This window comes from Apium graveolens, chromosome 2, assembly GCF_009905375.1.
Source record: "Apium graveolens cultivar Ventura chromosome 2, ASM990537v1, whole genome shotgun sequence".
Taxonomy (NCBI): Eukaryota; Viridiplantae; Streptophyta; class Magnoliopsida; order Apiales; family Apiaceae; genus Apium; species Apium graveolens.
Genome location: NC_133648.1, coordinates 22,542,219 through 22,562,593, shown reverse-complemented (window position 1 = coordinate 22,562,593; position 20,375 = coordinate 22,542,219). Strand labels below are relative to the sequence as shown.

General features: G+C 37.6%; 4 protein-coding genes across 6 annotated transcripts; 3 read left to right on the top strand and 1 right to left on the bottom strand.

Moving 5' to 3' along the window:
• The first annotated feature begins 320 nt into the window (after nt 1-320).
• On the top strand, nt 321-17,543 carry LOC141707108 (nuclear transcription factor Y subunit B-1-like). 3 transcript variants are annotated; one of them, XM_074510102.1, is made up of 6 exons: nt 321-507; nt 607-832; nt 1,225-1,354; nt 1,841-1,927; nt 2,042-2,081; nt 16,995-17,013. In XM_074510102.1, exons 2-5 carry the CDS (start codon nt 615-617, stop codon nt 2,078-2,080), a joined length of 474 nt encoding a protein of 157 aa, XP_074366203.1. In that variant the 5' UTR covers nt 321-507; nt 607-614; the 3' UTR covers nt 2,081; nt 16,995-17,013. The 3 variants fall into 3 exon arrangements, with proteins under 3 accessions (XP_074366203.1, XP_074366202.1, XP_074366201.1); XM_074510101.1 differs by lacking the exon at nt 16,995-17,013 and adding an exon at nt 10,414-10,677; XM_074510100.1 differs by lacking the exon at nt 16,995-17,013 and adding an exon at nt 17,198-17,543 and having other exon boundaries at nt 323-507.
• On the bottom strand, nt 2,695-3,823 carry LOC141686473 (uncharacterized). Its single transcript, XM_074491510.1, has 3 exons — nt 3,489-3,823; nt 3,261-3,405; nt 2,695-3,093 (listed from the first exon to the last, which is right to left on the bottom strand). The coding sequence occupies exons 1-3, from the start codon at nt 3,821-3,823 to the stop codon at nt 2,695-2,697; spliced, it is 879 nt and encodes a 292-aa protein (XP_074347611.1).
• On the top strand, nt 9,022-10,221 carry LOC141686471 (uncharacterized). The gene is made up of 2 exons (XM_074491505.1): nt 9,022-9,264; nt 9,310-10,221. The coding sequence occupies exons 1-2, from the start codon at nt 9,022-9,024 to the stop codon at nt 10,219-10,221; spliced, it is 1,155 nt and encodes a 384-aa protein (XP_074347606.1).
• On the top strand, nt 12,858-19,764 carry LOC141686465 (secreted RxLR effector protein 161-like). Its single transcript, XM_074491500.1, has 2 exons — nt 12,858-13,343; nt 19,669-19,764. The coding sequence occupies exons 1-2, from the start codon at nt 12,858-12,860 to the stop codon at nt 19,762-19,764; spliced, it is 582 nt and encodes a 193-aa protein (XP_074347601.1).
• The last annotated feature ends 611 nt before the right edge of the window (nt 19,765-20,375 follow it).

Below are 20,375 nucleotides of genomic sequence, written 5' to 3'. Positions count from 1 at the left end.
ACACCACCTCATTGCACATACCTACTTTTTATTCCCCTTCATGTCTACACGCAAATATGAACAACACACATACATAGTTTGTACATTAATTTTTTTTTATTTGTCAAAAAAATTATATTGGTTTTGTTTTTATGTGAATGGAAGAGTGCATCTCTACAATCTTTTTTCTAATAATACCATCCTATCACATTTTAAATTTACAGAAACTGAAAATAAAAATTATAACTTTTAATATTTTAAATTTATACTAATATTCATTAAATAATTATTTTATCACGTTTATTATCTCAAAACCAGTTACATGTTGAGTGGGGAAGAATTTCCCAAAATAGGCCTCTCTCTCCTACTCATCTCAACTTTGAGTTACATTAAAAACCATCCATCCATTCACCTCTCTCTCTATTTCTTCTCAAGCGTCCGATCTTCCTCAATTACACTCAAATCACTCCCTCCTTTAAACCCCCCGCCAAATACAAATTCTCCCTTATTTCTCACTACCCTTTTAAGGTCTCTCTTTTCTCTCTCCTGGGTTTGTTTTATTTTCTCTTATAATTATTTCTTGATATTTTTCTGATTAATTTCTTCGTGGGTTCTTGATTGTTTTAGGTTTGGAAATGGCTGATGGTCCAGGTAGTCCTGCTGGTGGAAGTCATGAAAGTGGTGGAGATCAGAGTCCAAGGTCAAATGTGAGGGAGCAAGATAGGTTCCTACCAATTGCTAATATTAGTAGGATCATGAAGAAGGCCTTGCCTGCTAATGGTAAGATTGCTAAGGATGCTAAGGACACTGTTCAGGAATGTGTTTCTGAATTCATAAGCTTCATTACCAGCGAGTATGCTCTCTCTCTCTCTCTCTCGCTCTCTCTCTCTCCCCTCCCTATCTCCCTCCCTCTCTCTCTCCCTCTCCCTCCCTCCCTCTCTCTCTCTCTCTCTCTCTCTCTCTCCCCCCTCTCTCACATTAGTTTGTCTGTGTAATTTGATTAATTTTCTAAACAATTATGTAAAAATCTTGCAGTTAGTGTGTATATGTGTCATTTTTATGAAAGCTCATTTAAAAATGTCAAATTTAGTGTGTGTGGTTTTGTGTGAGCGTATTTAGAAATACCCAAGTGAATCCCCAAGTTAATTATGCTGTTTTTTTTTTGCTAAATTATGCTGTGTTTTACTTGTAAAGATGATAAATTTGGCTGTAAATGGAAGTGATTTAAGGTGTTACATTGTGTAGGGCAAGTGACAAATGTCAGAAAGAGAAGAGGAAGACTATTAATGGGGATGATTTGCTTTGGGCAATGGCTACTTTAGGTTTCGAAGATTACATTGATCCCCTTAAGGCTTACCTAGCTAGGTACAGAGAGGTAACTAACATCCCTTTTAGTTATTGTTTTTCTTTGTTTGCACTTTGCAGTATTTACCTGTAAGGTAGTTGTGCGGTTCTTTAAATTTTTATGTTTTAATTTAACAATTTTCTTACAAAGGAGGACTTTCCATTTTGATTGTATATTTTCCCAATACCATTAATAGATAATGTTAACCCAAGGGGAAGGTGTAGGCAATTGTGACACGTAAAATGGTCAGTCCTCACTCTTGCTGATATTCTTACCTGGTGACATTGGTGATGTATCAGTCTATGTTCTTTATGTTGAGTGTGTTAACATTTTACGGTCATGAGTTTAAGCTAACATGTTTTTCTTCCCATCTTTGGTTTGGTTGATGGTGCATGGAATTACTATCACACAGCTAGAGGTATGTATTCATGCGACTTTCCTTTTAGTTGATGCCGATCATCTTTTTTTATTAATTACTGTAAGAGTCTCGCTGATGTGCTGATATACATGCCTCAGGGTGATACCAAGGGATCTGCCAGGGGCGGAGATGGATCTGCATCTGCTAAGAAGGATCCGGTTGGATCTCAGCTGTCGAATCATCAGGTTGTTTTCAGAGAATTGTTTATTAGATTTTCAATTACTTTTATTACTTTTTAGCATATCTGGTAACGTGGACTGCAGTAATTAACACTATGTCATCATCTATTAAAATGACAGTACGCTCAAGGCATGGGCTATGTCAACTCACAAGTTTAATGTAAGCATCCCCCTCCCTCCCCTCTCCCTTTATGCATTTGCTAGTGTCTGAGTGTACTTTCATGTTGAGTTCAATCAAACTAATTATATATCATTTTACCAATAGTGTCATGTTTGTTGTTCCTTGTGCTAATGTCTGAGTGTACACACAGTTTCATTTTGATTTCAATCAACCTTTCTGCATACATTTTGTTGCTATACGCCTATACTGCCATGTTTTTTGTTCCTTTTGCGCGCTTACAAATATCTATTTACTTGAGATATACATATTATCAATTAAAAAATTAGTCAAACATTGTCAGATATTGTTTACTCAGAAAAGACTGGTATGGTTTTCGGTCACTCCCAACAGACCTCTAAGCAAGACAACAACAGTACTCATTAGTGATGATTGTAATAACTCAAGGTCTGTTAATCTATTATACAGATTGCTAAAAGTAAAACGACAATTACAAGCTCGCATGGACAATTCAAGAGGCCTGGCTTCTCTCCCAGAACTACAAAAGACCTACTTTCCAATTCTTACCCTAACTGGATCTTCCTCATTCCTTTTCTTTTTAATTGATTTACACTTTTTTTAAAACACCTGAATTGTCTGTTTTGCCCTTGCCAGTTTAATCCACCTTCCTGCGCCTCGTATACGACTTTAATATTTTAGGCTGTTTAGTACAATGTATGACATTACCCTGCCCCCAGTTAAGCACCTTGTCTTTAAGGTGAAAGGCAGCGAATCGAGCGTCGTTGGCTTCCTTGTCTTCCCACATAGCTTCATATTCCGGGAGATCTTTCCACTTCAGTAGAACCTCTAGCATACCCGACTGTTCGTTTCCCTTACCTCTGACTGCAAGTAATTCCTCTGGTTGCACCATCATCTTCAAGTCTGGGCTCATCTGATTAGGAATTCTAGGTGAAACTGGCAAGGTTCCCATGCCATGTTTCAGTTGAGATACATGAAAAACCGGGTGCAATCTACTGTCTGGAGGTAATTGTATCATGTCCACTAGTTGACCCACCTTCGCAATAATTTCAAAAGGACCATAAAAATTGGCTACCAATTTCTAATACCTTCACCTTGCTATCAAGCTCTGCCTGTACGGTTATAGTTTTATAAAAACCCTCTCTCCCACCTCAAAACATCCCTCCTCTTCAGATTAGCATTAGCTTTCATTTTCTGTTGTACCCTCACCAAATTAAAATGCAAATCATCTAAAATAGCATCACTCTCCTGCAACATTTCGGCCATACAGTCAACAACAGACTTCCCTCGCCCTGATCGAGTAATAGACGGAGGATCACGACCATAAACTATTTTAAATGGGGTGAACCTGATAGACATATGAGGGGAGGTGTTGCAGGAGTACACAGCCCATGGCAGCCACTTTGGTCAAGAACGAGGTTGCCCTCCTACCATGCATTCAGAATAGTTCTCGCAAAAAATTGGCTTAAAAATATCTTGTCACGGTCTGACAGTATGGACGCTGGAAATCCATGTAACCTAATGACCTCAGTATTAAACACTCCAAACACTCCAGCTTCCTTAATAGTATCAACACCCTTGGAATCGGAAGCCCTTTGATGAAATCCATCGAAATATCTTCCCAAACTTGGTTGGGAAGTGGTAATGGTTGTAGCAGGATTGGGAAGTGGTAATGGTTGTAGCAGTCCTGCATGAGATTGATGTGATTGTTTCTGTTGTTGACCAACTTCGCAGTGACGTACAAACGTAGCGACATCTTTTCTCATTCCGACCCAGTTCATTCAGAAGCCATTCTCAAATATGTTTTCACATCTCCTGCGTGCCCTCCTACCCGATAACTGCAGTATACTTGCACCAAATGATCCTGAACTTTCGACCCGGAGAAACAACCCCCTCCCCCCGCCCTCATACAACAGGTCCCGTCAACAACCTAAAAACCCCTATGTTCCTTCGTCTTATACTGTACTTCAGTCATAATGTGATTTAACAAGGGATCCTCCTCCTTTGTTCGGTTCAGCCAATCAACCAACGAAGTTGAAACCAAACTGCCCAATTCTACTTCACCTACTATTTTTCTCGACAAAGCATTTGCCACGTTAGACTTACCAGGTTTATATTGGATATCAAACGAATACCCCATTAATTTGATTATCTAATTTTGGTAATCCCTGCCACTTTCTCTTTGTTGAGTAATGTATCGAAGACTCTGCTAGTCAGTTCTCACCACAAAATTCCTGCCCAATAGATAATACTTCCCAATCTAGTATGGCTTGTGTCTTTTCCGTATCGACAACTACTCCTTGTGTCGAGATAATATGTCCTCATCCCTTTCAAGCACACACTTCTTCAAGTTGGCCACCAACTGATTTTCTGCCAAGGTTTTTAGTACCAGTTGTAGATGTTCATTATGATCAGCCTTTGTTTAACTCTATACAAGGATGTCGTCAAATAAAACAAGTACGAATTTCCTCAAATATGGGGGAAACACATCGTTAATTATTGCTCGGAAGGTGGATGGCGTGTTCATGAGCCCAAACAACATCACGAGAAATTTGTAATGACCATCATGCGTGGTTTTGTAAGTGTGTAGAGGCCGTACTAATATTTGGTGATAACCCGCTTTCAAGTCTAACTTCAAAAAGATCTCCGCTCCATATAACTCACAGTTTCTTTGTTCAAAGCTCGGTATTTCACACAAAATTGTCATGACAGATCCTTCTTCCGGACTAACAAAACGGAACTCGAAACAGACTTGTAGAAGGTTTGATTGTTCCGACCTTTAATATCCCCTGTATAATTCGTTAAATTTCATTTTTTGGTATTGAGGGTAACAATACAGCCTCACTCCAACGTGGTTACTTCTTTTAAGCAAATGGCATGTTCATGACTACATTCTGGTAGCCCAACTGGATCAACAAAAACTGCCCTATATCCTTGTACCACTTCATTTAAAAATGAAGGATTACTTGGTTAAGCTTGTTCCAGTTGGCTCCCCAGTTGCCTTCCCTAATCTATTTATCTCAATCCAGAAACCTATGTTCTCCTTACGGATCGTTCGTAGCATGGCCTTAAGTGAAATTTTTGAGCACACCAACAAAGGATCCCCAACCAAGTCACTATGTTATCCCCCATATTGAATTGCATTATTTGAGACTTCCAATTAGTTACCACAACGCCCAACTTCTCTAACCATTGCACTCCAAGTATGACATCTATTGTGCCCAACTTTAATGGCAGAATTTTTTTTTGAATTACTACCCCACCATCCAATTGCAACACTACATTTTCGCATACTCCACTCCCTTTTATAGCATCCCATTACCCAACGACATACCAAAACCCCATATTCAGTCACGGGGATATTTAACGCATCAAGTTTCTCCAGCAACACAGAGTTTCAGAGTGTCGTGGTACCTCACTAGGGGCCTCCTCAGTTGGTGATTGTTGAGTAACTTAAGGTGTTAGAGGAAGGCCCCAATAGGGTCATATATTTAACACTCCCCCTCACTCGAAAGCCCATTTATGGGTCGAAGAGTGGAACATCGGCGCCCATCTTTGGAACATTAATTGCCTTTAGTGTCCACAATAAATTGTGAGAATGTTAGGGTGGCTGGATTCGAACCTTAGTTCTCCCGCCAGCCTAAGCTCTGATACCATGTTGAGTAACCAGCTCATCTAAAACCTTAAGGTGTTAGAGTAAGGTCCCAATAGGATCATATATTTAACGGTGATTGTGGAGGTTCACTCTGGCTTCCTCAGATCCTTCTTTGTCCTCATCCTCTATCATAATGACAATAAACTCCCTCTTGCGACACCTGTGACCTATATTCCATTTATCATCGCAACGGAAACATAGGCCCTCGGCCCGCTTATCCCGCAGCTCTAATCTGTAAGCCTACAAACTTCACTCTTATTGGCGTCCGAATTGAAGTATTTAGATATATTCACCGAGGCCTCTCCTCAGCCAACTTATTATGGATGTCAGACTGGTTTGTGACCCATTAGAGTTACAAATGTTGATTACAGATGTTGATGTCGCTCCTTTCTGCGAGTGCGAATATTGCCCACCTTGAAATGTTACCAAGATACTTTTCTTAAACCCAGTTGCTTTATTTCGCTCTTCAACCCTCACATCCAATTCCATGGCATGTTCGAGGCTATTTGGGTTTGAAATTCTTAGCTCAAGCTTGATTTCATCCTTGAGCACATTAAGAAATTGACCCTGTAAAATTTCCTCCAATAACCTGTCCAGGGTTCATCTGTCTCGATGAATTTTCGTTGAAACTCCACCACCGTAGCTGTTTGCACAGTCGCTGTCAATTTTTCGTATAATGAGCCCCCAACTCAAGAGCGAAATTGACGAAGAATAAACTCCTTTAAATATGTCAATCTCCGGATAGGTTGTCGTTTACTCTCCTATTGATACCATTTTAGCGCGTCTCCTTCACGCCACAACCATAGCCACCGACATTTCCTCCTCTAATAGTTTGTAAATATTAAAATATCTCTTGTCTCTTAGAATCCATCCATCGGGTCCAGACATCCTAGCTTGTGGTATCGCCAATTTTTGGGACCTCCCTTGGACCCTCCACCTCCGTAATAAACCATGTCCCCGTTTGGGCTCCTAAACACAACTGGCATTCCTCGCTTTTGGTGTTTGTGCAGATCCTCTAATTCAAGATTCCCTATTATTGACAATATCATAGACCCTTTCCGGTGTCTGTAACTGAATCGATTGCAGATGCGTCATCGTTGATCTCATTTCGGAATGAAAATGTTCCAGGTCATTTTTCATAGAGTATATCATGACATTATGATTTTCCTTGCCCTGCTTATAGTACCCCCAGCCTAGAAGCCGGCGTCTCCAGATCCCCACCATTTTTTTAGCACTCTATGTCTGGTTTTAGAGTATGAGTTCCACCTCGAATGTTTTTATCGCCCCCATCGTCTTCTGTACCTTCTGAGACACCAATTCCGCAACTTTGACCTCCATGTTACCATCGGCATCCTCGAACCCCTCCACCCTTGTGTGTTGTGTGTTGCCGGGGCCGTAGATTGTTGCTCTAATACCACTTGGTATGATTTTCAGTCACTCCTAGCAGACCTCTAAGCAAGACAACAACAATGCACACTAGTGATGATAGTAATAGCTCAAGGTCTGTTAATCTATTATATTGATTGCTAACAGTAAATCGAAAATTACAATTACTAGCTCGCATGGACAATTCGAGAGGCCAAACCTCTCTCTTCATTTCTCCTATTTCATTTTCTTTTTAATTTATTTACTCTTTTTTTTGTTAAACACGTGAATTGTCTGTTTTTCCCTTTCCAGTTTTATCCACCTTCTTGCGGCTTTTATACGACTTTAATATTTTTGGCAACTTAATAAATTTTATGAGAAGGACATTAACTTTTATGTCAAAAACTTGTATACCTATTCAGTATTAATACAAACATTAATTTTAGAATTAATGTAGGCTTGCAGTTGTCTTATAATGAAATTTTTATAATAGATTTGTTTGGACTATATATTGTTCTTTATTTTTCCAAAAATTGTATTTTTGAGAAGTTGGTAAAAATACTGTTTTTTGCATTTGATATGCAACTCTCCTACGTCCTGATGATATTTGCAAAAATATGGCCCACAACCAAATGCAGTCAACTTTTGTATGTTTTCTTAAAATATAGTTGGCAATTGCATTTGTTGATTGTAGTTGATATTATTTTTTTAGTTTCGGTTGGCATAATTCCATTGTTGGGTTGCAAATTCGTGATTTTGCAAAAACTTTTTTAAAAATCATTTTTTTTGCAATACCTTTTTTGTTTTGCTTAAAAGTGTTAAAAATTTGATATAAATGAAAATTTCCTATATTTTCCATTCATCATTTTTGAACCCTAGTTTGTCAATGTAAACCTTTTAGTATATTTCATGGAATTGGAGACGGGTGCTTCCTTGTTCGAAGTGTCATGTGTATGTTATCTATATATAACATAGGACTCCAGGTCTCCAAATAAACTATCTGATGTGATGTAAATAAGATATTGCAGTTAGTTTTAGATTTTATACATATCTAATCTGAGGCGTCCATTTCATCCAATCTAACGGCCTATAAATAGGACTCCAGGTTTCCCAATAAAACATGAACTCCACTGAACTTCTCTCTCTGTATATATATTGTTAGAGATGATGTAAGCAACATGATGTCAGCATGCTTATGTCATTAGATAGGGTTTACTATTCCAACCTTGGGGACCAAGTTTTACTCCCTATATAAGGAGAGCAGCCCCCCTCATTTTAATTACAACCAATATTAAAATATACATAGCAGTTTCTCTTCTTCAACATATATCACTACATACACTACTGCTCTTCTTTCCTTTCTCGTCTTTCCTTTATCACATACACACACAGCTGATATACACAATCTGAGATGGTATCGGAGCATGGTAACTAAGTAAATGGCCAGATTATATCAATCCATAACATCTGCTTCAGTTTTTTAAGAAGAATGAAGTCAGGCCAACTTCCTTTTTCTGAAACTCCCAGTTCTTTTTAAAAAAACTCGATTAAACCAAGTCCAGACACATTCCAGTTGAAGAAGATTACCAGACAACCTCACTGTTTTCTTCTGGCGTTCAAAAGCTCAGGTATGCGCTGCCACTCTCCGATCTACACGCCATTGACGCCTACCATATGCCTCACGCGCTGGCGCGTGGGATTAATTCTGGCCATTTTCTGACAGGTTGTCTCCAGGGAAAGCTATTACTCAGACCATTTCGAATCCCTACGTGATACCCTCTTTCGAATCTGAGAAACTCTCATTTATATTTTTTCGATTATTTACTTAATCTGCATTACTACTATATTTTCTGCTTTATAATTTATTAAAACAGATTGCACTTCATATATATCGTTAATTAAGGTTCGACTATATATAAAGGGTGTGTCATTTGAATCATTAAAATGGCAGAAGTTGTAAATGTGTCAGCCACTAGTGACAACACTGTTGTAAGCAACACTAAGTCCGGCTTTCATAATACTCCATACGTGAGTCCTAAATTTGACGGAATTTTTTTTCTTGAATGGACGAAAGCTTGTACAATGGCGTTAAAATCTCAAAAATTGATGAAATATATCAATGGGAAAGCCAAGCAACCTGAGGAAAGCGATGCAGGTTTTGATGATTGGGATTCTGAAAATGCCATGGTCTGTTCATGATTGTTTAACTCTATGGAGGTACATATTTGCAAGAGCTATATCTTTATTGATACAGCTGAAAAGGTGTGGAATTCTCTCGCCTGGACTTATTCTTTCTCCGGCAATTTAGCCAAACGATTCGAGGTGAACCGAAAGATATGGGCATTGGTTCAAGGAAATCAAACACTTACACAATATTACTCAGAGATTACGTCACTAAGGAGCGAGTTGGGACATTACACTATATTTGAGTGTAAACATGCCGAAGATCAGGAAAAATATCAGAAGATGATGACAGATGAAAGGGTGATGAAATTTCTTGATGGACTGTCAGATGAATATGATTTGATTAAAAATCAACTTATCGGACAGGTTCCTTTTCCTACTGTGGAGGATGCATATGGACGTGTCCGGTTAGAGGAAAGTCAAAAGCAAAGTATGACTCCTGCGACTTTATCTGATCGATCTGCACTCTTAACGGGAAGTGTTCAACAACTTGAGACAGAAAAATCAGAACAAGTTCCGGTGGCTCTAATGGGTGAAAAATCTATTCCTCAGTGTGACTACTGCAACAAGATGTACCACACTCGTGAGAATTGCTTTACTTTGCACCCTCATCTAAGAATCCGAGGAAGAGGAGGACGCACCCGAGGAAGTTATCGAGGTGTCTCATCTGGAAGAGGCCCGATTAGAGGCACGGGAAGAAGCACTCCCTTTAATGCTCATCATACAATGTCAGAATGTAAGTCTTCTACAGGAGCGATGACTGCTTCAGAACTAAACATTTTCCGTCAATTGATGTCTCAACTGAACACCACTCCACCTACAACTCATTCTGCCCATGCAAGTACATCTTGTCACTTAATCTCCGATAAATGTCCTACATCATGGATTATTGATTCTGGAGCATCAGCACATATGAATGGAAATTCTAGTTTCCTAGAATCATATCACAGTGAAACATGAAATGTTTGTGTTGCTAATGGAGCTCTTGCACCTGTTCATGGACGGGGCAATTCTCTTTGTCTCTCATCATCATTACCATTATCAGATGTTTTGCATGTTCCTTCTTTAAATGCAAACTTATTATCAGTACATCATATTACTGAAAATCTCAATTGTTCAGTAACATTTTTCCCCTCTCACTGCTTATTTCAGGATCTGGAGACGGGCAATGTCCTTGGCAGTGGTAAAGTGATGAACGGTCTCTATGTCATGGAAGGGACTCATATTTCCTTTAACAAGTTATCAGGTGTCATCTAAATCTAGTATTGTTTTAGAGTCTTTGTATCAATGGCATAGACGGTTAGGCCATCCATCTTTTGGTGTTCTAACACATCTTTTTCCTAATTTAACAAAGCAATGTACTAAGGAATTTTTTTTCTGAACCATGTGAACTGGCCAAACATAAAAGGTCATCTTATCCATCTAGAAATAAAAGAAGTGATACTCTTTTCTACTATTCATACGGATGTTTGGGGTCCATTTCGACATCCTACACATGATGGCTACAGGTGGTTTGTTGTTTTTGTTGATTGTCATTCTCGACTTACTTGGGTCTATCTTCTTAAACACAAAAGTGAAGCATTCAGATGTTTTAAATCTTTTCATCATATGATACAAACACAGTTTAACGCCTCTGTTAAAATTCTTCGAAGCGATAAATGTATAGAGTATGAAGGTCCATTTACATCTTATTTGGATACATGTGGTATTATTCATCAAACCACATGTGTGAAAACCTCTCAACAAAATGGGGTGGCCGAAAGGAGAATTGGTCACTTACAACAGGTAGCACGGTCTCTTATTTTAACTATGCATGTCCCTAAATATCTTTGGGGCGAAGCAGTCATGACTGCTGCATATCTTATCAACCGTCTTCCTTCAAGTGTTCTACAGTTTAGAACACCAATGTCCTTTGTCCCTGCACCTTCCTCTCATCCATTGCCACTTCGATTATTTGGGATTGTATGTTTTGTTCACAATCATTCTCCATCTCGGGATAAACTTGATTCCCATGCTCTCCGATGTGCTTTCATTGATTATTCACCAACTCAAAAGGGCTACAAATGTTATCCTCCTCCTTTGCGTCGGATATTTGTCAGTCATGACGTTACCTTTTGGGAGTCTATCTCTTATTTCTCCCTTGGCTCTTCCTCTTTGCTTCGGGGGGAGATTAATCGGCATAGTATTGATAGTGAAGCTACAGAGGAGTCACTTCCATTCATCAATGTACCTAGTTCAAATACAAGCCCAAACACTGATGTACGTAGTCCAAATACAAGCCCAAACACTGATGTACGTAGTCCAAACACTAGTTTAAACACATCATCATCACGTCCACGTGTGTTTAGTGAGTCGGATGATCTAAATAGATTTGACCAACCAGATTTGATAACATTTTCTCGGAGGAAAAATGATGATGCTGCCACTTTACCACATCCAGAGACCTTTGACCTCGAGACAGATCCTACAACTCCCATAATTGAGACTGATAATGGTAACGCTCTTGATCCTACTCTGAATCTTCCTATTGCTATTAGAAAGGGTGTGCGCTCTTGTACTAACCATCCTATCTCAAATTTTGTTTCCTATAATGCATTATCTCCTTCATCACTTGCTATTGTGACATCTTTGTCTAGTGTTTCTGTTCCACATACTTGGTAGGAGGCTTTGTGTGATCCTAAATGGAAAGCCGCCATGATAGAGGAAATGAATGCATTCAAACATAATGACACTTGAGATTTAACTACTTTCCCCGCTGGAAGAAAGGTAGTAGGGTGCATATGGGTGTTCACAGTGAAACAAAAACCTAATTGGTTGATTGAAAGATACAAGGCAAGACTTGTGGCAAAAGGGTATACTCAAACTTACGGGATCGATTATCAGGAAACTTTTGCCCAAGTAGCGAAGATGGCCTATATCCGAGTCTTAGTATCATGTGCTGCAAACCTTGGATGGGAACTCCAACAGTTGGATGTAAAAAATGCATTCTTGCATGGAGATCTAAAAGAGGAGGTCTACATGGACATTCCACCTGGCTTTTCTACAGCAACAACCATTGGAAAAGTATGTAGATTAAAAAAGACTATATATGGATTGAAACAGTCTCCAAGGGTTTGGTTTGGCAAATTTCAGAGAGTTGTAGTCAGATTTGCCTACAAACAGCGCAATTCAGATCACACCATGTTCGTGAAAAGAAAAGGTGAAAAGATCACAGTATTGATTGTGTATGTCGATGACATCGTGATCACCGGCAGTGACACATGTGAGATTGCAGATGTTAAACAGAGACTTGCCTCCGAATTCGAGATGAAGGACTTGGGAAAACTACGGTATTTTCTTGGAATTGAAGTCTAGAAGTCCGGGTGGTATCTTTCTTTCACAACGGAAGTATACACTTGACCTGTTAAACGAAACAGGTATGTTGGGATGTAGACCTGCAGATTCTCCTCTAGAAGCGAGAAGCAAATCATAAGCTTTGTGGAGATACCGGTGACACTGTTGATAGAACTCAATATCAAACATTAGTTGGAAGGCTAATCTACCTCTCATACACAAGACCGGATATAGCATATGTCGTGGGAGTTATAAGTAGATACATGCATGATCCTCGTCAACCCCATTTGGACGCGGTTTATATGATACTAAGGTATCTTAAAGCTGCTCCCGAGAAAGGAGTGATGTTTACTAATAACAAACATCTCGGGGTTGAGAGCTATACATATGCAGATTGGGCTGGATGTCTACATGATAGACGTTCCACATCAGGATATTATACATCTGTTGGAGGCAATCTAGTTACTTGGCGAAGTAAGAAGCAACCAGTGGTTGCGTTGGTTGCGTTATCTAGTGCTGAAGCAGAGTACCGAGCTATGGCTCGAGGTGTACATGAATTGCTATGGATTAGATTATTTCTAACGGAGGTGGGACTTAGATCAGACACACCAATGAAGCTGCATTGTGATAACAAATCAGATATTGCGATTGCACATGATCCAGTTCAACATGATCGAACGAAGCATATTGAGATTGATCGACACTTTATTAAAGAGAATATCAATAATAATGTCATCAGTATTCAGTTTGTTAGATCATAAGATCAATTAGCTGATGTTTTAACTAAGGGTTTAAGTGGAAAATTGCTTCATCCTCTTATTGGCAAGTTGGGCATGAGTGATATATATGTACCAACTTGAGGGGGAATGTTAGAGATGATGTAAGCAACATGATGTCATGCTTATGTCATTAGATAGGGTTTACTATTCCAACCTTGGGGACCAAGTTTTACTCCCTATATAAGGAGAGCAACCCCCCTCATTTTAATTACAACCAATATTAATATATACATAGCAGTTCTTGAGTTTCTCTTCTTCGACATATATCACTACATACACTACTGCTCTTCTTTCCTTTCTCTTCTTTCCCTTATCACACACACACAGCTGATATACACAATCTGAAATATATATATATATATATATATATATTGTATTTCATGATTCTATTTCAATTTAAAATCTATCATCTTCTGGATGTTATATGATTAATGTATATATTTATGTATGTATTACGAAAAGAGTATGTAATTTAAAGTAACATTTTTATTATATTTTGCCGGAATGGGGTACCCTTCCTAAACAAGATATATAGATTAAGTTGTTACATAGCCAAAAATACAATTTCAATCTTATCTTGTGGAACTTCTATCTTAAGTTAAAAATTCTAGAATAAACATTTGTGGGCAGCTCATGGAACAAAAACAGACAGCCAACTCATAAACCATTCCCTCTTCCTAGTGCTATATATTATAATTATAGTTCATCAAGTTGCACGCAATGCACTGAAGATGGTTATAAATTTAATATACTTGAAACCCTAGATCTCTGAAAAATTAAAAAATTGGTGTAAACTTGGGTTTGATACCAATGGATGAATCTGATGCACGATAAAAGAGAAAAGCAAATATAAAGATAGAAGTGGTGGATTAAAAGTAGTTACAAGCCCTAAGGTAATCCAAAATCCATTCCCTATAATTCCCCAACCACAAAAGAGAAGGAAGTAATAAAATATCACTTCTCTCTTTAGTAAATCCCTAAATCTAGCCGGCCAAATAAATCCTTATAATAAAGATACAGGAAACATATCCTTTTTCTATCCTCTGCAATAATTTAGGATAATCCTAATTGTTTAGTATATATATACTTAAACCTTATAATAGTATACAATTAAATCTTTTCCTAGTAAAACATAAACTAAACATATACTCGTATCTTAATTTCTTACTCCGCATCATTGTCCTGGCCTTCTAAAAGAACTTGTCCACGAGTTTTATAACCTCAAAATTATTAACAAATTAAAAGTTGATTCACCATAGAACTTGAAGATTTCAAACTGCTCCTTCATAAGTAAGAAATTGGATCCAACATGAAAAGAATAAGATATTTTATGTGGTAGACGTTCTCAAGATGGTGTCTTCGCCTAAAAAATCAATTTGCACTACCATGATGATTTCAGTATCCTTGCTCAAGATTTCATCAATCTTAGGTGCCTCATCTCCCTCTTTTGTTCAATGTTAATACAAATAAGTTTTGGACCTTGAACAGTTTGATTCTATCCAACGATTAAAACATGTTTATTATATGATTTGCTTTCCTCGTGGTGCTTATTACCTAATATGTTCTCCTGAAACTTTTTTCTCCACCCCATTTCACCACTTGCTCATCTACCATATTACCAAGTTACTCTTCATTTGAAGTTAACGCTAGCGGCATTTGACGTCATTCTAACTAGTTGCTCTTCTGTTTTGGCCATTAAAGAAATTTTTCTTTGATGAACAAAATCGTGATGAACGGAACTTATCACTGATCGGTATCGGTGAAAAGTGCCTGAGAATAGGATTTTTTTCTTAGAAAACTCTAGATCTCCCAACTATAAAAAAAAATGTAAACCTGGTGTCTGAACAAAAGAGAAAAACAAATAGAAAGATGGATAGAAAATCAAATAAAAAGATGGATAATATGAAGATGAACCACTATCAATGGAAGTTTCCCTTAGAATTTTCTCAACCGCAGAAGACATGAATTTGTTAGGATCGCAACCCTTAGCAAAAGAATAATTTATCAAAATCTATCAGTAATAAAAATATAGCATCTCCTTTAATAATCCTTAAAATTAACTGTGAAGATAAAAGAAAATAAATCCTTTAGTATTCTCTACCATAATCTAGAATAACTCTTATTACTTAATACATAATACACTTAAACCTTATGATAACATACAATTAATTAGTTAAATATATTCCTAAATAACAACATATATAATTACAGACTAATATCTCAGTTTCCTGCTCTGCATCACGTCCGTCGACCCTATATCTTTTGAAGTGTTCAAATTTAGGGCAAAACTCCGACTTGTAGATACACTAGAATACATGCCCGCATTACTAATATAATTTTTTAATTAACATCACTGATTGTTTTTATCAAGGGAGGGCGTTGAGAATAAAGTGTTAAAGAACAAAAAGTAAGAGATGGTACATGTCAGCAGATCATCTATATAATACTTAGTAATCTGGTGCAAACTTACAAAGTTGAGAGAACCTAAAAAGCAGAAAACTATTCTCGCCGCCGCAATCTTTGACGCACAATTTCCTTTTAGCCAGTTACCCTACTTTTCTTATTAAAAAGCTAAACCCCTAATAGGTTCTTCTCCTTCCCTGTCTGCCTAATTTCCCCATGTTTCCACCTTGCTGCTGCCGAGTTCCTGCCCGGGCACTTCTGGTGTGTTCGCCTGCAATATTTCTCAGTAAAAAAGTAAAATGTTCCTGTCATGTGGAAGCAGATCCTTGTGCATCTTCCTTATAGAGTATATATGTAGAGTGCACTTAGAATCCCCATCCCCTTTAATTTTAGTGGATATAAATCCAAATAAATTTATATAGATATACATTAAAATGTCCAGATTGGTCACAATCATTTCTCTGGAAGCATGAAGAAACTATGTTACCGGACTCAGCTAAAAGTTTCCAATGTGGATACTTGTCCAAGCTTCGGAATTTTACATATTTTTGGCCTAAAATAGGTGACCGAGTGTCCATACCCATGTCCAAGTGTCAAGTTTCCGAAACGGTTACTCTAGGAAAATTGAAGAGTTGGGGTAAAATATTGAAGATATGTTTCCATTAGGTGAATAATGTGCGGTTAATTAATGTGTCCATATGCAAATACGACATTAATAAAATGGATGTACACACAGGCTACAGGTTGTTCGAAACTAGCATTTGAATCAATCTGGCAAGGTTAAAGACAAAAACAATCGCAGATAGATAAAGAAAGATAAATAAATATAGATTATATGAAGTATTAGATTTATTCATGTTTCCAAGCAGTATCTGACAAGGCTTTAGAGAGTTGCCTTACAACAAGAAGCAGTAAAATGGCTTTATTGCATCTCTTACTTCCCAATACTAAGCCTAGGAACTGTTAATAGGTTTTTGACTAGTTTAGGGTAGAATTTATAGAGGCGCCTTTACATAGAAAACAGTCTTTGGACTGTAAGAAAGTATTCAATACACATGCTATGACATTAATTGTTGCAAATAAATTTGGGAAACAGAATCTCGAATCTAATTCAGATGATTGGTTTGATTGTTATATTTTTTTTACATTAAAGAAACAATATTATGTTTGTCCTTTGGCATAGTTTATATGTAAAACGTTCCAATGTCTTTTTAACAGGATATTTTAAGCTCCAGGGGAAATCGACATAGTATTAATTTTAGGTTTACATCTGAATTTTATTTTTATTTTGTATTTTATATTGTTGGTCAAAGATAATTCACCACTTCCCTCTTTTCTCAGCAAGCCAGGTTGACTTTAAGTTTGTCAACATGATTTATACTTGTTTTTTACTGACCTACCATATCTTGTAATGTTGGAAGGTTGGAGCTGTGACGTTGCAGCTGGGTTCGGATTGCGTTGCTGTCTTGGATTTTATCAGATTGGCGTATCATCTAGTTAATTTCAATGCAAGGCAATTATCAGTTTCTGTTTATGGATTCTACTATTTGCAATTATGTGTCCCGTGGATACTATTTCTTACATAGTGAGTACCTTATAGTTTAAATAGGTTAATATTATCAAGCACATAGTACTCCAGTTTCCTTTTCTCCAGGAGTCTGTGTCATATATTTATTTAATGGGAGGAAATTTGAGTGAGCTACACGTGAGAACTTGTATGTTATGTACATGTGGTGTTCACATAATATACAACATTATATATAGATATATGACATATCCAAAAGTATTAAATAGTGTAGACATAATATACAACATTATAAATAGATATATGACATATCCAAAAGTATTAAATAGTGTAGAATCTATGCAAGGTTGAAGTTTGTTATGTTGGTCTGCTGATTAAGACTTGATTTGTGTTAGTCTTATGTTAGAATTACTTGGGTAGCCTTGCTGCCTTATTGCATTGGCTAAGTTTGGTTTGGCGGTTTGGTGAGTCTGAAAAATGATTATGCTTTACATATTTAGCTTTAGGGGATTGCTGATAATATATATGGTGATTAAAGTGTTGAGAAATAGTAGAGAAAAAGGTCTCTGTCTAAAGTGCAGAAACAATCCATGTTTAGTGGAAACAAATCTACCTAGTATCAGCATTTTGACCAAGGCTAGATGCATGGTCTGGTTTCGGAGCTCATCAAACTAAAGACATAAGATTTACAAGTTAAGTTTTGGTATGTTTTCCATTGGACTTGTAATTCTTGTCATGTGTTTAGAAAATGAGTCTTAGACTCTTTGTACAACTGAACATAGATCAAACGAAATAAGATCTTAATGTAGGTCATAGCAAAGGAGGGCACACAGACGCCGTGTTAGGGCAGGCCGAAATTTCATCTATTTATGTATCACATGAGTTTTTTTCCCCCTCTACTGAAGTGATATATAACATTGTTTTGAGTTGAATCTGTCAATACCAAAGACCTTATTTCTTGTTGTCCCAATTATGGGTTCGATCTCGCTCAACCTGGGATGTTAGGACATGTAGTCCCTGATTACTAAAAGTTGTAATATAGATTACTAAAAATCTTGTAAATTATTGCCAAAGTTTAGAGTAAACCACGCATGTAGACCAAAGCAAATACAATTTCCCCTAATGTGTCTATAAATAATACACTATTCATATCCTCTATGTTTAGTACAATAAAATGGATTGAGGGATGGTCATTTATTTCTCTCTTGTTTTACAATCCTTCTAGTAATCTTCTGTTTATCTTTTACAAACCCAATTCAAACCTAACTAATTATTGGACAAGGCTTTTGTGAGGACATATATGACTTGCTCCCCTTTCTCAAAATCTTGATATTAACCAGAATGAAAGAGTTTTTATATTCTCCAGCTATTTAGAATTGGAAAATGCCAGGGGTACCAAATTGGTACCCAAAAAAGTTATAAAATGTCACGTGTAAGGGTTTTATTGGTTATATGAAAATGGACCCCCTGCATCAAAAACACCTATAAATCATTTCATATTGTCACATCAGCCATGATACGTCATTTTGTAATAATTTTTTGTACAATTTTTTATACATCTAACGTTTGTCTCAGGATATTGGGCCTGTTTGGCAAGCCATTTCCGTTCCAACCTATAGGGTTTAAGTCCATAAAAACTTATTATGGCTAATTTTCAACTCAGCCCAACTTATAACAAATCATTTATATAAGTTGAAAGTTAGGATTTACGTATATCCTACTTATTTACTTTTTTAATAATTTAAAACTCTACATATATGTCTTTCAATTTTTTTTTAATTTAAAAGTCATGAATTAAGATAATTATATTTAATAATTTTTAAATTTAATTTGATAAAACTTTTATTTTTTTAGAAGTAAACTTATTCAAACACATTTATAAACTTATAAGTATCCGACCATTTACACTTATATGAATGTTTTTTTAAATAACTCTTTTATATGAAAGTTATTCATTTTATGAAATAAGTTAGTTTTTTAAAGATATTCTAAACATTTGATCATTAGTTGTTCTTTTCACTTGTAAGCTAAAATATTTTCAAGTTACTTTTGTTGTTAAGTTACATTCAAAACGTAAATGCTTAGTGGTAGAAGGTATTTTTTATACTCTCACAGTGTTCGTATTTTTTTTTTTTGAAATTATTGCTCGTATTTTCACATTTCCACATTTTAACAATCATTTCTGAGTACTACTAGATTCAAGTAAAAAGAAATGCAATTTCGAATTTTATTCATAACATCATACCAAGAATTCTTTCCAAAAACATTCAACATTACAAACCAAAATTACAAAAAGTTGAACTGAAAAAACAAAAAAAAAAGAGCAAATTTTGCATGTTTATTGGTTACATAAGCAAACATGTTCAGGGACTTGTTGTTGCTACTGCTGTTGTTGCTACTTCTGCTGCTGGGGGTGGTGGTGGTGAAGGTGGCGGAGAATCAGCGCCGGAGGTACGGTGGTGATGGTGAAGGTGGCGGAGAATCAGCGCCGGAGGTACGGTGGTGATGGTGAAGGTGACGGAGAATCAGCGCCGGAGGTACGGTGGTGATGGTGAAGGTGGCGGAGAATCAGCGCCGGAGGTACGGTGGTGATGGTAAAGGTGGCGGAGAATCAGCGCCGGAGGTACGGTGGTGATGGTGAAGGTGGCGGAGAATCAGCGCCGGAGGTACGGTGGTGATGGTGAAGGTGGCGGAGAATCAGCGCCGGAGGTACGGTGGTGATGGTGAAGGTGACGGAGAATCAGCGCCGGAGGTACGGTGGTGATGGTGAAGGTGGCGGAGAATCAGCGCCGGAGGTACGGTGGTGATGGTGAAGGTGGCGGAGAATCAGCGCCGGAGGTACGGTGGTGATGGTGAAGGTGGCGGAGAATCAGCGCCGGAGGTACGGTGGTGATGGTGAAGGTGGCGGAGAATCAGCGCCGGAGGTACGGTGGTGATGGTGAAGGTGGCGGAGAATCAGCGCCGGAGGTACGGTGGTGATGGTGAAGGTGGCGGAGAATCAGCGTCGGAGGTACGGTGGTGATGGTGAAGGTGGCGGAGAATCAGCGCCGGAGGTACTGGGGGATAATCTCGGA